This window comes from Gavia stellata, chromosome 26 (assembly GCF_030936135.1).
Source record: "Gavia stellata isolate bGavSte3 chromosome 26, bGavSte3.hap2, whole genome shotgun sequence".
Taxonomy (NCBI): domain Eukaryota; kingdom Metazoa; phylum Chordata; class Aves; order Gaviiformes; family Gaviidae; genus Gavia; species Gavia stellata.
In genome coordinates, this window is record NC_082619.1 from 3,403,186 (window position 1) to 3,419,254 (window position 16,069).

Below are 16,069 nucleotides of genomic sequence, written 5' to 3' on the forward strand. Positions count from 1 at the left end.
CCTCTCAAGGGGAGGTTCACATCCTGCTTCCTTCTCCCCTCTGGGGATCAATTCAGATTTCACTCTCTCTTCTTCTCTGCATTGCCCCAGGGTATCAGCCTAAGTCTTGCATCTGCTTTTCATCTCTTGAGCCTTCACTAACTGGAAATCAGCCCGGCTGTCCGTATCTGCCTTGACTGACACTGGATCTAAGCTGAACACTACCTTGGCCTTTCCCTTTTGAAGTTTCCTTGCTCTGTCCTAGGGATAGACTGATTGCATAAATTTGTATGTGTGCTGTTTCTTCATTGAAATGCAGCCCTTTGGGAAAGCATCAGAGAAAGCCCTGGCTTGAGGGAAAGTCCTCTGTTTCTATATATGGCACTGTTTTGCTTAGGACAAATATGTGGAGGAACCCCTTCTTCAAGCTAGTTTTGTTCTGGCGCCTTGCAGAGGGCCTCAGATGAGATTGCTGGGAATGAACTCCAAAACAGGCCACTGAGTCTCTGGGGAAGCTTATGAGGAAAAGGGGGATGGAAGTAGGAGGAAGGATTTGGCCTTTTAAAATTTTTTCTGAAGTGGTGGACTGAAACCACTGAATTAATTTTCTGTTAGCCAATAACAGTCAACAACAACTCAGCATCACTTCAGAGTTGGCTGGATTGTATCTGTTCCTTAAGATCCAGCTGCAGTCCATTCACAAACGCCTGCTTTCCTACTCCAGGCTTCTGAAGAGCAACCTATATTTATAAGGTATTTCCTATACTTATTGCCTTGGTCTGCTGGCAATATATCTTCTACAGCTATTTCAAAGCTGTCTTAGAGATGAGGGAGAGATAGATAGGTCTTCTCTTCGTGCAAATTCCCTGCTCCAACTGGGCTCCTATCATCCTTTGGGAAATATTTTCTAGGCTCGCAGGGAACAAGCCCTAGTTTCATGGACCTGTCTAAAGGGACATAACAATTGTTTCCACAATAGAAACTAAGCTCAAGGCATGCTTGTCACTGTCAAACCACTATTTACATTGCCCGGCACCTTTTTAAGCGGTGAGTTGCACGAACTACTGTGCATGGATATGACTTTTCTGCCTACTAGAGAATGGCTCATCGGTATTAAGGAGAGGACTCCGAATTCTTGAAGGCCTTTCATCTGGTGAGCTCCAAGAATTCAATCAAAAGCCTGCACCGCCCAGCAAGGGTGGGGCCCTACACCCATTTTGCAGAAGGGCAAGTCATAGCATAAAAAGGTGAAGGCGATGGGGTTTCAAGCAAGGCCTCTAATTTTGGAAGCCTGACATCAGAGTGCACTTTCTCTCTTCCCAGAGGTGCTGATCTGCTAGCACTCCATGTGAAATCAGTGGGCTGAACCGGGGCTGCTCAGCCCCTTAGGAGTCAGACGTTGGGTTTACGCTAGCAAGAAAACCCTCTTGCCCTGCTTCCCCAACAGATAGAAATTGTTCAGAGCCACTGAGTTGGGAGCAGAGAACTGGCTCTGAGCTCCCTCTCCCCCTCATACACTACACTTCATTCCCTCCACTCAAAATGAAAAACTATGTTATACTCTCCAGTGAAGTTGATCTTTCTCACTCTCCCTTTCTTTTTTAATTATATTACTTGAGTGTATTTAATGCAATCCCTCTAGCTGCTCTTCTTGTGTCCCAGTTCCCTGGGGCATGGCAACTGGTGCCAAAACTACCATGAACCAATCAGAGAAATCTGCGGAGCTGGGATGGAGCCAGCCCCAGTCACGGGAGCCGTCTGATTCCAACTTAATTCCTTTGAAATGTGGGATGTGGTGGAAAGTGCCTTGCTACCAAGGGCTACCTGCGCCACGACTCGCTTGGTGGACACTGCTCTGCCCTCCTCGTGGATGACTGATCTGGGGACACCAGTACTGTACAGCAGGGAGGCAGCGCCAGGTTCTTAGATGGTTTGTGACTGATAGGCAGCCAGAGGGCACAGAGAATCCAGAACAATCACAGTTTGCTCCCCCCTGGACAAGAGATCCATGGAAAGGGGAATTTTTTCATGCAGGGAATTTGGAGAACCGTTAAGGGTCTGGTTCTGGCCCCAGAAAAGCCCAATAAGGCAACTTTGCTGCTGACTTCAACAAGAAGATGATTAGGCTCCAGGGAACCTGTGTGAGCATGCAAGAGGGCATGGGAGAAGCCATGAAGCCTGGTGTGTGTGAAATCGGATTGATAAGGAAAGGGGCAGGGATGCAGCCCAGGGTGGGAGCAGAGAAGATAAGCACAAAGGTGTAGGCAGAGGTGGAGTTCTGGAGAGCTTTGGAAGTTGGGTAAGTGAAATTGAGAGAGATGTAGGGAGCCATGCTGCAACGCATGAGAAGGTTGGGGCAGAAGGGAACGACCTCTGGGCTGAGGATGGCTAGGATGGAAGGGGCAGGGAGAGTCCTGGAATGGAGACATGAGAGAAATCACAGTCTTAACGGCGGTAAAATTGTTTTGCATGCTTTGTTTGGAGGTTCTCATCATTCTGACCAAGAAAATGGCATCTTCCCCTCCCCTTTTTAAAAATACTTCCAATTTGGCATGTCCACAGGCCTTGGCAGAGAGGTACCACATGCCTGAGTACCAACGGTAAGAGCGAAGATGCTGCAAGTGGTTGCTTTTCAGCATCTTTTTGCCAGTTCTGTGCTCCGTGAACACAGATGACCTTCCGAAAGCACTAGCTAGCTTCTGTGCTCCTGAGGCTCTTGCAGAGGCTGCAGTCTCTAATGTGGAGAGCAGTGCTTCGTCAGGATGCGCTTACCTGAGCAGGCGCTGATATGAGTGTGGCCATTCAGGACAGGTGCTCTTCCCACCTCTGGTTTTGGTTCTCCACTCCCTTGCCCAGCACCTGCTTTGGAAGCCTACTGTGCTACACATGATCATTTAGATGTTTACTGTTCAGCACAGAGGAGAGGGGTGACTTCTTTCTTTTTCCTGTTGTCTGTTTAAAAGCACAAATGCTAGGGAAATGTTGTATCAGAAAGCCCGTGAATGCAAAGCTGAGTGTGGTTCTGTTTGTTTTCTTTTGTGAAGCATGTAGCTCAGTTACTCTAAAAGTTTTGATTTCCCACCCCCACTTTTACTACAGCTAAGGCACAACTATTAACATCCCGGGCTGAAGCTCAGAGGATAAAGCATATCAGATCAGGCCTCAATTAATAAACTCAAAGGCCTCATATAGCTGTGATGCAGGTGTGTTGAGGTTAGGGATTACATTTTAATTTTTCAGTGTGCTGTCATTACTGAGTTTTACGATATAGGCTGTTAGGCGTTCAGCACGGGATTAACTCCCCTTTTGTCATGCTTGACAGCTTCTGAAAAATCCCACCCTTTGCTGTGAAAGGATATCAAATGTTATAGGGTGAATATCGTTGCATTGACATAAGGGATTTCTGCTTTCTTCCTGGGTGTCTGTTAAGCCTTGCCGTATGTGCAGGATAGTACATGTGGAAATAGTAATTGCAAGCCCATTATTATTATTGCTATAATTTATTATTAGTGTGTTTTTTATTTTATGGTGCCCACGTGCACCGGTAATTCACAGAGAAGTACACTTGCGCCATTGGAAGGTGGGAAGGCTTAGTTAACTGCAATAGCCTTGGATCCAGTTTTGATACCTGTTTCTATTATAAAATTTCCTCCCTTGACTTCAGGCAAATCACTTTTGGGGCAGTTTCAGACAGCCCTGTTGTATTGAATAGCGCTTTGGGAGTGATTCAGCCCTGGAAGAACCATGCTGTTCATTTTAAGAGAGGGGCAATTAGTTCAGACCCTCTTAAGTCTGTGTGCACCTGATCCTCTTCTATATCCCGTGAAACAGCCTTACCACTCTGCAATGGAGGGAGGGAGGGATATGAGTAAGTCAAACTCTTAAACAGTTGTGAGTTGCTGACTATGAGATAAGCCAGATACGAAGGCAGATAAATATCTGTTTCAAAGAGGTTACCGTCTAAATAGAAACTACACGACAAATATGATTGTCTTCTATCTTACAGTAACGACCGCAGTTCCTGCCTAATAACTGGTACTGGAGAAGGCTGACATGGCTTTAACGGCCTCGCTCTGGCAGGGTATGGGGATCTCTTAACTACGTTTGGGGAAAGCATCCCAGGCTCTGGGTGCTGAATCAGTCGATAGGTCCCACCTTTGTGAAGAGGATGACGGAGCGGTGCTTACATTACATCAGAAGTGCTCATCAAAAGGAGGTGGCTTGGGGCTGCATTCAGGCTGCCTGCTTTGGTTTCTAATAGATGAGGAAGACCAATTCAGATTACCAGTGAGCAGTGACCCTAAGCTGGGCTTGTATGAGGAGGGCTGCAGCCAGAGTCGTGCCCAACCAATGGGATCCGACTGTCCGTCCATTGAGTCAAATGTGGGTCAGTCGGTCAGTCTGTCTGTCTGTCGGGTATGGCCTTCCACGTGGTGAAATCGGAGCTGCTAAGGTGAATCTTTCCAACTTCCTCATGTAAGGCTGGCTTTTTACAGCTTTGCAATATGTCTGCAGGATGTTTTCAAGAGCCGAATGTTTGCCAAAAGTTCAGAGATCAGTTACAAAACAGATGTACTTTTTTTTTTTCTCCTCTTCTTCCTACTGGTAAGGAAGAGTTTGTGCAGTAATTGCAGGCAGGTTGGGAGATGTTTTCTTCATAATTCTCCTTCTTATGAAATGTTTATGAAACACCTTCCACAAATCGGTTACGCAAGCAAGCTGAAGAGCTTTGATCATTTTCCATCGCCCTCAATATGTTTCTTAGTTTGTTTTGCTTTTTGTTTTTGTTTTTAGGCCAGAGATAGGTAAGAAACAATCCATCCTTGGCCAGGCCCAGCAGATGTGCTAGCCAACTAAGGAAAGGACTCTCTTTCCATCCAGTCACCCTTCCTGTGTTTTTCACTCTGATTGCTTGGGGGCAGCTGACCCTATTTTAAGGCTGTGAAAACATCCACTTGAGATTTGCAAGCGTGATTCCTTTCCGATCCCGGAGAAGCCCTAGGTAGCTCTGCGTTCCAGTGCCGCCATCTGCCGTTACCTCCTCGGGAGGAGCTGGAAGGTGCTCCCAGCCCTGCCCGGAGACTCCCCTCGAGCCAAGGGGAAGAAGGTGCCTGTAGATTCCCAGCCAGCAACCCAGGCTCCGCACCTCTCCCTAGCTGTCAGTGAGCAGGGTGTGTTTGCACTGCATTGCTTGGGTCCCGCTGTTTTCCAAGTTCGTTTTTCCTTAGCGAGTGTTATTTCCCCAAATCGAATTCAATGGGAAGAAACTTGGGTTTGCTCTCGGTGACTTCTTGTTCCCCATCTGGCCTGACTGTCATGTAAAACCAAGGTCCTGAGGAAACACAGTGGGATCTGGTCCTGGTTTTAACTAAATCACTGTTGCTCACTTGCCATGTTTTAGCAGGGTTCTCATCAAATGCCTACGTGAGGTGGTCCTGCAATAATCTCAACCTTTTTTGGTTCCTTAAAGAAAACTTTTCTCATATTTGTAGAAAATGCTTGCAAATATGAGTCAGATGCAGTGGGAAAGGAGAAGGCAACTCCTCCCCTTGTTTTATTAATTTGAAATTTACATTATTTTAAGGGAGTCTCATGATATTGAGTGGCCTCGCCCACAATGTGTGTGGTTTTTTGGGGTTTTTGGTTTTGGTTTTTTTAATGTACAGTTGGTAATACTGCCGGTTTAGCCAGGGAAAAAATGAAGGTGCAGGATTTGCATAAACCATCCCAAAAGTTTTGGATATACCCTGAACTCTCACTAATGAACAATTAGCCAGCTGCAGGCCTGTTGGGGAGAGGAAGAGGAGGGAGAGGTAAATTTGAGCCTAAACCCAATGAAAATAGGTGCAGGGGAGAAGGATTTGTCAAGAACACCCAGGTTCCCGCCCACTGCGCAGGAGGGAGCCAGAGAATTCCAGGGACGGGGGAAGGAGCAGTGGGAGATGTTGTTGTTTTTAAATCGGGAACCGGTCCTTTGCCAAACCCACCTCCCGTTCTCATATTGTGCGATGCCGGGATGCAGCTACACACCCCTTTCACGCTGGAACGCTTCCAAATCATTCCGTTTGGCAGCTGTAAAAATTGATTTCAGTTTGGAAATGGCTTGTGCTTCTTCAACACTCCACTCCTATTGGGATCATAACTTAGGCGGGATGAAGTGCCTTGTTCTCTAAGACGTGGATAACTTCTTTTTGGGACTGTTCAGACTTGGATGACTGCGTTGTGTGAGGCAGACACACATGAATTGCAAGCAGGGGTAATTTATTTATTTTTTTAATTTATTTTTACTTTTTGGCTCAGATGACATTTTTTTAATGCACCCTCAGAAAGAAAAACGTGCATAAAACCATTTGCCTGCAATGACCGGGTGGCTCAAGGGTAACGGTGTATTCTCCTGAGCTTTTTGTCTAACATTTAGTAACTTAGACACTATCCGCATTGATAGTGATCAAGAAGATCTTTCCATCTGATTTTTTTCGCCAGGCTGAGGGATGATCATGCCAACCTGAAAGGTAGGAAAGAACTGGAATTCATAGCATGTATAACTCTTGTTGCAAGGAGCTAGTACTATTGCAAAACTAGTTTCGGCAGTGTCCAGAGCTGTAGTCGTAATGAAAGGAGATGTTGTAATTCTCTTCCCTCTGCATAGCACCTTCCAAAATGCAGAGGTTAATGTTACAGGGCCAGCTCCCGGCACTGCAGCTGCGAGCCTCTTGTGACCACATTTTCTCCTTTGCTCCTGTGGAGATTTGTGTATTTGTCTGCTTTAGTCAAATTGGAATAAAACCTCCCTCAACCAAAAATATTCGCTTGGGCCATTGTTTTTAAAAGCTGAATTTCTTGTCCCCCTCTGCTGGCAGGAGGTTGTATGACCTAAAGGCCGCATCAGCACTGCAAAACCCGGGGAAACGCGACCCCGCTTGTCTTCTGGGGGATGTTGGGCTCGGGAGTGATTTCGTGGGAGATGGTGAGGCTCAGCCCCAGCAGTAAGAGTGAATCTGCAATGCTGAGCCCGTCGATACGGTTTTCAAGACCTGTCCTTTCTGGTGTCCTGGTTTTTCCAGTTTGTGGAAACTGGAGCCTCTTCTTGCACTGGAAAGGCTTAGACGAGGAATGGGACTCATGATGTGAGCCTTGTTTCAGGCATTCTCATGCTTAGGAAAAACTTGAGCCAAAGTCTGGAAATTGTTTGCTTGGATCTTTTCTTAGAGAAAATGTGCTATAAGAGCTCTCTATGACTTTTCTGTCTCCTGTGCATGGCATCTGCACATAGACACCCCTCAGACAGCTTTCAGGAATTAACCTAAAAACTTCTAAAATCTCCCCACCAGGTTCCCCTCTCTCCCATCCCAGTCAGCCTTACCAAAGGATTTCAGCTAGTACAAAGTGATGTAACAGTTTTTTGCTTTTTTTAATGTAGTAGCAATGTTAGAAATTAACACGGAGGCTATGGAATAAACCAGATGCAAGAATTCAGTTCTGGTCCCTGGGTAAAGTCTTCTCTTAAGAATGTGGACTCAGAAATCATGATTTTTTTGTAGACAGGAATCTTCCTTGAACATTAAAGTAGGTCAAAATGACCACTGGACAAAGGGCAGACACCTGTGAAGTTTTCCAGTTCTTTTCCCACAGCTTGTTCTAGCTAAGGAAGCAGATTTTTCCTTGCCAGACAAGTACAATTTCTTGTTGCTTTCTGGTAGAAGCTGAGAAAATACGTTTGATGCCTGGGGTGCTGCATTTTCAAGTCTGAAAGATTACACTGCTTTTTGAGGTCTTTTACTTCATGACCTTTCCTTTCACATTCCCTTGTACCATTCTCTGCTACCTGCAGAACCAAATGAGAGGCTATCTATAGCCAACCCTGCCATCGGGTTGTGAGTCGTGATCTATAAAGGAGAATTGCTTCGTGTCTTCCTTACAACTCCACAAAATGCCTCAGTGTTTGTCCAAGGAAAGCACTTGCATGCTTTAAACCTTGCTAAGTCACTGGAACTTGATTACTTCCTAAAGTGTTTTAATTAATGCATTTTAATTGAGTGAACTGCAAGCCTCCCCTTGGCTTGGCAGAGCAGGAGAACTATGTCCATGGTATAAACTGGAGAGCAGAAGTGGGGAACAGCCATGCCATTCTGCAAAGCCAGGGACGGAAGCAGTGAGTCTTGACCCCTAACTTTTCTCTGAAAGGAGCCCCTTCCTGATTTCTTCCAGCCTCTCAGACTCCTAGCCCCCGCCACCTCCTGCATCCCCTTGCCTCTGCTCTCTAATGCTACAATTACTTTGCTCTTTTCCAGATTAAAACCGAAGACCTCAGCGACTCCTTGCAATCTACAATCCCCCCTAGGTCAGGTCACCTTGTGCAGGGATCTTCAATGATGCCTGGAAGCCAAATCGCGGGGGTAAGTGACTTCGCTGCTTCAGGGATCCAGAAGTCTGAAAGTGCACTGGTTAGTGAACCTCCAAAGAAGAGGCTAGTTTTGAGACACTTGCCAAATTATGTATGCCTTTTGACAGTGGCAAAAGGAGACTTAGTATGACGGACACTAAATTGGAAAAGTGAATCTGTGTTGGCAAAAGTCAGCTTCCTCCTCAGCCTCTTTCTTCTCTGCAGAAAGTTTTACATGGGTTCAAAGGTAGACTGGACATGTACTCGGAAGAGATTTCCTTTGAGGGTTTACTAAGTAGGCAAACCACACCATGCTCAGGAAATCCCTTGAATTGAAAATAATCGGAGGCTGAGGCAACACCATGGGGAAGTGTTAGATATGCTTGCCCTGGTCTTCCTCTTTCATGAACATCTGGTTAATGCCATTGTTGGAGACAGGATTCTAGGTTAGATTAACTCTTGATCTGAACCAGTATAGCCATCCTTGAATATGTCACCTCAAATTGATTCACACCAGAGAATAAATTAATTCCTTGAGGGATTTTTTTTTTTTCCCTAAGGTAAAAAATTGGAATTCAGCACTTAACTCTTGCTAAATTCTAGTGGGAGTTAGATGCCAGAAGGCCACACAGCTGCTCAGTAATCAATTCCCTCATTCTTTTGCAGGGTATTCAGATCGTTTACACAATTCCAGGACTGTTCAATTTTCCCAAGGCTTCAAAACAGTTCTTGAGAAGCTCAAAGAGCTCATCTTATTGAGTAATGAGTTTATTTAAAAATGTACCTCTAAAGAGAATTGGTCTTACTGGGGCTTGCTTTTTTTTTTTTTTGGTGTCTACTTCAAGCAAATGCAAACTCTTATCCCCTAATCCCAACAAAGGACCTGGGGGTGGGAATGTGAAATGTGAAAGAGTGCTAGGAGGTAATCCTCATCTCTCAGTACCTATTGCCTGCTCTGCTCAATGCAGGGTGGGGAATTCCTGGCAAAGAACAGGAAACATTTTTGGATCTGGTGGCTCTGTCCATTGCAATGCATTTGTTGTTGGTGTGGAGAATCAGGTGCTGCTGGGCATTGCTTCTTTCCCGTTTCAGCACACGGCTGGCTGGGAAATCAACCTTCTGTGGAAAGCAGGCTCTCAGTGTTTGTGAAATGGGACAGTCAGCTGCACTTTCCTGTGTAATTTTAGGGAGCTGACTCTCCGAAAATACATTACCTGGAAGAAACTGAAATCCAAGAGGTTTCACTGTTACTTCTAGCAACCAGGTTTTGATTGCCAGTGCCTCAAAAATCTCATTTTTCAAGAATTGACTTTTTCAGATAAAAGTAGACAATTGTCCATGTGGATGTCCATGGGTGCACAGACTTCTTATACAGCTGAAAACTTCAGATCCAGGAGTACCTCTTTGGTGTACCTCTGGATCTGTAGCTCTCCAGTGCATGAATTACACAAATCCGGTGTGTTGGCAGTTAAAGGAAAAGTGTGAATGGGGTCAAGGGCAGTATCAAAGACCAGGGAAGCTCTAGAGAAGAGGTGATGCTGTGTGAAGAGCAGACATCTCTGAGTTTTGTTGTTCCCTCTGCTTTTTCCCGTAGGATATGAGCTCTCTTCACACCCTGCAGCAGCTTGTATTGCTTCCTGGTCACATGCAGTCGGTTCCCCAGTTTCTTCTGTCTCAGTCTCAGGCTGGGCAACAAGGTAAGAGCAATAAAAGCTGAAGGGCATTGTTATAAGCAGATAGATATCCAGGAAAAACCTCCCTCCTCAGGACCGTTGCTTTTAATCTGGGCTGTGGCGTTCTCCCAGCATGATGGTGTCTGCTTCCCCGCCGTGTTACCAGATGCATTTTCCCCTCCCCTTCCCCCTGCGCGGTCCCCAGCCCCGGGATGTCCCGTAGTTGCCCCGGGGAGGGCCCGGTCCGGAGGTGCCCCCGGCCCCCCGGGCGTGTGTGCGCCGAGAGTGCCACCTTGGGGCCGCTCTTCGCAGACCCGGGAGGGATCCCACCGCTCAAGAGCAGGACAGCGCCCGGTCGGCTCCCAGCAAACCAGCCAGGAGCCTGCTCCTTGGGGAGCAGTTGCAGCCTGCCCGGGCTTCCAGCCCGGCTGGGTTAGCTCTCTTCACTCCTTCCAGAAAACTGAGGAGAGGTTGAGCTGATCTCTCGAAGTACCTTAGAGGGAGAGCAAATCCAGGGAGGGAGCGGAGCTGCTCTGGTGGAAGGATGGTGCTGGCGCCAGAACAAACAGGTCTAACCTAGCCAGGAGCAACCCCGGGATGAGAGCCGAAAGGTTTGGAGTTGCCAGTGGTTGTTCCCGAATCTCGCTCCAAGCCATGGGGCAGGAGAGGACGGGAGGTCTGACTGCTTCTGAAACAGAGTGTAATCAGCTTCATGAAAGGGATGAAAGGACTGAGAACTGAAGCCAGTGCTTGAGAAAGTCCCTTTCTATTTTTACTGCCGATACTTTTTATGGCATTTCTCCAGCAACAGGGATACAGGCATGCCATTGATGAAGTTTTACGCTGCTTGTGGATAGACAAACGTAGTCTTTGATCCATAACCTGACAGATGCAAAGGGACTTGGGTCCTTTGCTCATATTCTTGATTTATTCCATCACAGAGGTCCCTCCGTATGAACGGAAATTCAGAATTAAAACCTTAAAATCTCTGCAGCTTGAATGCAATGGTACATAAGCTCGTAAAGAAAACTACTATATTGTAGGCAAGTGGGAAACCTACTTCTCATTGACAGTATATAAGCTCTTCTCACTGCCAAAGGTTGCTGAGTGATGTATAAAGAAATCACTTTATGTATATTTAACAATAATCTAGAATTTAGTTTGTTTGAAATAGCAGGCTCGGGATAATCTATCTATCTACTGTCTGCTTTTATTAATGTATAATAGGAAACACATTATACTGGAAAACAGAACTTGTTTCCTTTTATAGAGTCAGAGTTTCTTCTGTTAAGTGACTTCCTTTGGCAGCTATAACCCTTCCAACAGATGGGCCACTTCTTTGGCCATGACCCCTTTTGGTTCCAGACTTGATAAAGACTGGATATTCTGGCCAGTAGCCGGCTTTTTATGCAAGAGCACTTCCATTTGAATAGATGATTGCAGAGTTTTAATGATCCTTTGCCGTGTGCTTGCACAGCCACTGGGGAGTGAAAGCGAAGGCACAGACTGGCTTCGTGGAATGAGTTGTTTGGTACAGATACAGGTGGAGCATTCTTCATACTGAAGAGATGCACAAAATGTTCCCAAAGTTGTCCCTCGGGCCATTATGGGAACACCCTCAATGTTTCCTGAGTTCTGACTGATGGGTACATCAGTTCATGGATTTCATGGCCATGGATTTCAGGGACTTGGCTGTGGACTTAATCTTTCCAAGAGGACACGTGTTTTGGTTTGGTTTTAGTGTTTTAAAGCTGGTTTTAGGCCAGATAAGTTCCCAGGTCTGATTCATTATGCCCTGATGCAATTCATTAGGCAGCCCTTCAAACAGCTAATGCTGGCACACTTGAATAAGGGGGTGAGAGCTCTGTGCCGTAAAGGTGGAAACAAGCAACCAGGTAGACGCTGGGAATACTGTCAGCCAAAATATTGCTGCTGAAGTCTTCATCTTACGAAAACACAGCCTCTGTCTCATCAGCTGTCAAACCGGTGATTCCTGAATCCAGTCCATAATTTTCATTTGAGCTAGAGCTTAGCTTTCGCAAAGGTGTTCAATCATGATTTTAAAGACTCCAAATGACAGAGCATCCGCCATGTCCCTAGGCAAGCCATTCCGGTGATTAATTACCTTCACTGTTAAAAATGTGCACCTCATTACCAGCCTGCATTTGAAATTCAAAGTTGTTCCAGCATTACAGAAGCCTTATTGAAACACCAATCTAAATAAATAAATGGGATCCTGCACATTCCTTTTAATCTAAATTTAAAAAAGGAAAGACAGAAAGGGGGAGGAGGGGAGTGATTGATTCTGGAGATGATCTTTTTTCCTTTTTTTTTTTTTTTTTAGCAGAAGTCCATAAATTTCTATAGTTTTCCCTATAATTGTCAGTTACAATCAATAGAATATATTGAGTGTTTCAAGAAAGGTTATAAATCCTTGCTAAATTCTATAGGCTTCACCCACAACAGACTTGAAGAATCTAACTAAATTTCTAGGGAACTACACTGCCTTGGTTGCTACTTAATCCTTTAGGACCTTCCCTGTAAGAGATATAGTCTTGTACTTGGCGGTTTGTCAACTAAACAATTACTCAGTCTCCATAAATACTAGTTTTTGTTAGTTTTATAGATTTCCCTTCTTTTTTCCTTTCATCATTTTGTGTCAGTTTATATATTCCAAAGAAATTCAATTTATTTGAAATACAGTAGGGTAGAAAAGAAAGGGTCAGATGGCTTCAAAATGACACTTCAAAATGAAGTGTATAGTAGAAAGCAGAGTGGGTAGGCTCATGAGATTAACTGTAGGATCAGGATATTTTTAACAAGATCAAGTGGCTGAAAATTGGAGTAAGAAAAGCTACTATTGGAAATAAGATGCACACTTTTTTAACAGCTACAATGATTAAGCACTGGGAGAGATCACCACTAAGGATGTGGTAAATTCTCTGCTGCTTGGCATCTAAAAATCAAAGTTAGATGTCTATGTAAAATGTCTATGCCCTAGTTCAGCCTTAGGTTAATGAGCTACACGCAGAGATCAGTGGGTGAGATATTTTACCTATATCATTATTGTAATAACCCCTTTCAGGCTAAAAAGCCATGAAAAGAACCTTTCCATTCTCATAATCCAACTCGGAGCCATTTCATAATGGCTGAAATTCTCATATTTTGAACAAGAGCTAGCTGACATTTTCCATTCAGAGCTTCATGAGTCTTTCCTGTGCAGAGGATGTTCAGCTGCCTAGGTGCTGATGAAGGAGCTGGTCTGATCAGATACATCTCTTTTTCTCTCCTCAGCTTTGCAGCCAAATATCCTCTCCTTCCCTCAGCAGCAGGGCAGCCTTCTCCTCTCCCAACCGGGACCCAGCCTGGCATCACAGGTAACTTGCGCCAATGTACAGTCCAACATACAGTCCCACCCTAAAAAGCACCCATCTACAAAAAGTGCTGCTTCATTAAGGGCAAACAGCAGAGAAAATTATGTGCTTTTCTGTTGTTGTGACTCTATGCATCTTTTTTGTTGTTTTACCAGGCTGTGGGCCGTTCTGGACTCCCTGGCTCATCAGTTGAACCTCACCTGGACGTCCCCCAGCATTTGCAAGTGGCAAAGCACCTAACTCCATCAGGAGCATCTGAGGAACCCAGTGACCTGGAGGAGCTGGAAAAGTTTGCTAAGACTTTCAAACAAAGACGAATCAAATTGGGGTTCACGCAGGTGAGCAGCCTCGTCAATGCTTAGGGTGGTGTCACTTGTGATGTCCACATGTTGGGCTGGGGGAGTCTGTGGCAGAGGAGTGGATGGAGGAAGGGATGGATTAGATACAGTTTGGCTTTCTTTGGAGCATCCCCTTCCAAACACATGAAGAGACAAATCCTTCCTTACCATGACCTCATTATCTGCACCTTCTTCAATACATAAAGGCTCAGGGTTGTGGGGCAGACTCCCATGGAAAGAGAAGCCACTTTCTCAGGAAGGCAGGTCATGGAAACTAGGCTGCACCTATTCTGGAAGCAGCCTGGGAGGTAGTCTGACAGCAGGAAGCTGTGAGGGTTTTTTCTGAGCTCATGTTGTGATTCGGATCTTCTCTGGCAGGGTGATGTTGGACTTGCCATGGGGAAGCTCTATGGCAATGATTTCAGCCAGACCACCATTTCCCGCTTCGAGGCTCTCAACCTGAGCTTTAAGAATATGTGCAAGCTCAAACCTCTGCTGGAGAAGTGGCTGAGTGATGCAGGTAGGTGACATTGCATGCAGAAATGCCACCAGTCTTGGCCAGGAAACTCCAATAAAATCCAGGAAAATCAGAGCTGGAGCTAAGACCTCTCAGATATGTTGCTGGGCTGGTAATAGGCTGCTTTCCTCTGTGGATCACACAGTGAGTTGCATAGCAGCCTAGATATCAAACCACGTCTGTCCTTTCTCTCTGGCAATAGGGGATTCACGTTGCAGTTGGTGCCTGGGACAGTCCCTTCCTGAATCGCTTCTTGCTCTGTTGCATGGCCTGGGGCAAATCGCTGGGGCTAGTCCATTCAGTCCCTCCCCATGTAAACTGGAAAGAGTAGGAAGGGACTCCTCCTAAAGTGCTCAGAGATCAACCCATGAGTGGTAATTAGAAAAGGAAGGTATGTGACTGCAAGGTGAATCCCCAGTAGCAGCAGTATTGGGCTGGTGTCCTCTGCTGGCTGCAAGCCACTGTAGGAGTGGCATTAGTCTCATGTGCTTCACCCAGCCCTTCAGGGGTTGCGTGTCTGACCAATTTATGTCAGGGCGTGTATCAGCTATGTGAGGCCTGACCCCAGTGGTGTAAGTCAACATCTTTAACTGTGTGAAATTAAATCATTGGAAAATGCGTGGTCCCCATCAGAGCAGGCTGGAAATCAAGCTGGAAAAAGGAAAAACAGTGTGTCGACTAAAATTAGCACTCATATTTCTTTCCTGATTTGGGCAAGATCATTGATGGATTTGGGACTGTTGGAGCAATTTTAATCATCATCATTGGAAGGATCCACAATGTAGGAACATTTAACTTATTTTAGGAGGTGCCGTAGTTCCCAGAAAGGATCTGGGTATGAAAATAACTCATTATCTTCTTTAATATCTCTCTTCCCCTCCCTCTTTCCCCAGAATCTGCTCCTTTGGATTCTTCCATGAGCACTCCCAATTCCTACCCCTCAGTGAATGAGATGTTTGGACGGAAAAGAAAGAAGCGAACCAGCATTGAGACCAACATTCGCTCCACGCTGGAGAAAAGATTTCAAGATGTGAGGGGAAAATCTTTCGATGTGTTGTGAACTCTCTCCGAGTTTGGCGTTTGCTAGGTCATAGCAGCACTGAATTCCTCAAAAAAAGAGATCGCTTTTTTTGTTTGTTTTGATAGCAGGTTAGAATATGCTTGAAGGGGTTAACAGGAAAAGTGTCAAAACCAAAGAAATCGGACCCAATTATTTCCTTGGTAAATGTTGTTTTAAAGGAATTACAATTTCATCACCACACCTCCCCACTATCTTCCACTGATCAGTGTCCTAGCCAGAGCTAATCTCCTGCACCCGCCTCTTCTCTTTGCGAGTTGTGGGCATATGTCACGGGAACTGGGTGGCCGTGGTGCAGCACGGAATCAATGCCCCGTTAAGCAGGTCTTGTGAGACCACAGAGCTAGAAGCTCCAGATATTGCTGCTGAACGATTTCAGAAGTGGAGCCTTTTACTTTTTAAGCATCAAGATTTTCAAGAAAAATCACTACAGAGAGCAGAGCTTTAAATCAGTAGAACTAACTTGTCCATTGAAAAATTTTCGTCAAAACTGGTTTTGACCAGCCCTCATTTTTTCTTGGTTTCTCCCTCATATCTGATCATATCAAAATTTCCTCCTACGACTGTTAATGACAACGAAGGACAATCACTGACAGGTTATTATGGGCACCTCATTTTTAGCTAGTATGAGACATTCTTTGTAACAGGAAAACTGTCTTGGCATCTCCGTGTTAGGTATTTTTGACCCTCAAGTCTCCAACTCAGATCAAAACCCACAGAGCTAAAT

The 16,069-nt window shown here is 45.3% G+C and overlaps 1 protein-coding gene across 1 annotated transcript in view; it reads left to right on the forward strand.

The window, feature by feature from the left end:
• Nucleotides 1–16,069, forward strand: part of POU2F3 (POU class 2 homeobox 3) — a 41,726-nt gene that overhangs the window by 21,870 nt on the left and 3,787 nt on the right. The window contains exons 5-10 of the mRNA XM_059829737.1: nucleotides 8,271–8,375; nucleotides 9,957–10,059; nucleotides 13,330–13,412; nucleotides 13,565–13,747; nucleotides 14,126–14,267; nucleotides 15,158–15,294. Of these exons, the coding sequence (XP_059685720.1) occupies nucleotides 8,271–8,375; nucleotides 9,957–10,059; nucleotides 13,330–13,412; nucleotides 13,565–13,747; nucleotides 14,126–14,267; nucleotides 15,158–15,294 (753 nt within the window). The remainder of the gene's footprint in view (nucleotides 1–8,270; nucleotides 8,376–9,956; nucleotides 10,060–13,329; nucleotides 13,413–13,564; nucleotides 13,748–14,125; nucleotides 14,268–15,157; nucleotides 15,295–16,069) is intronic.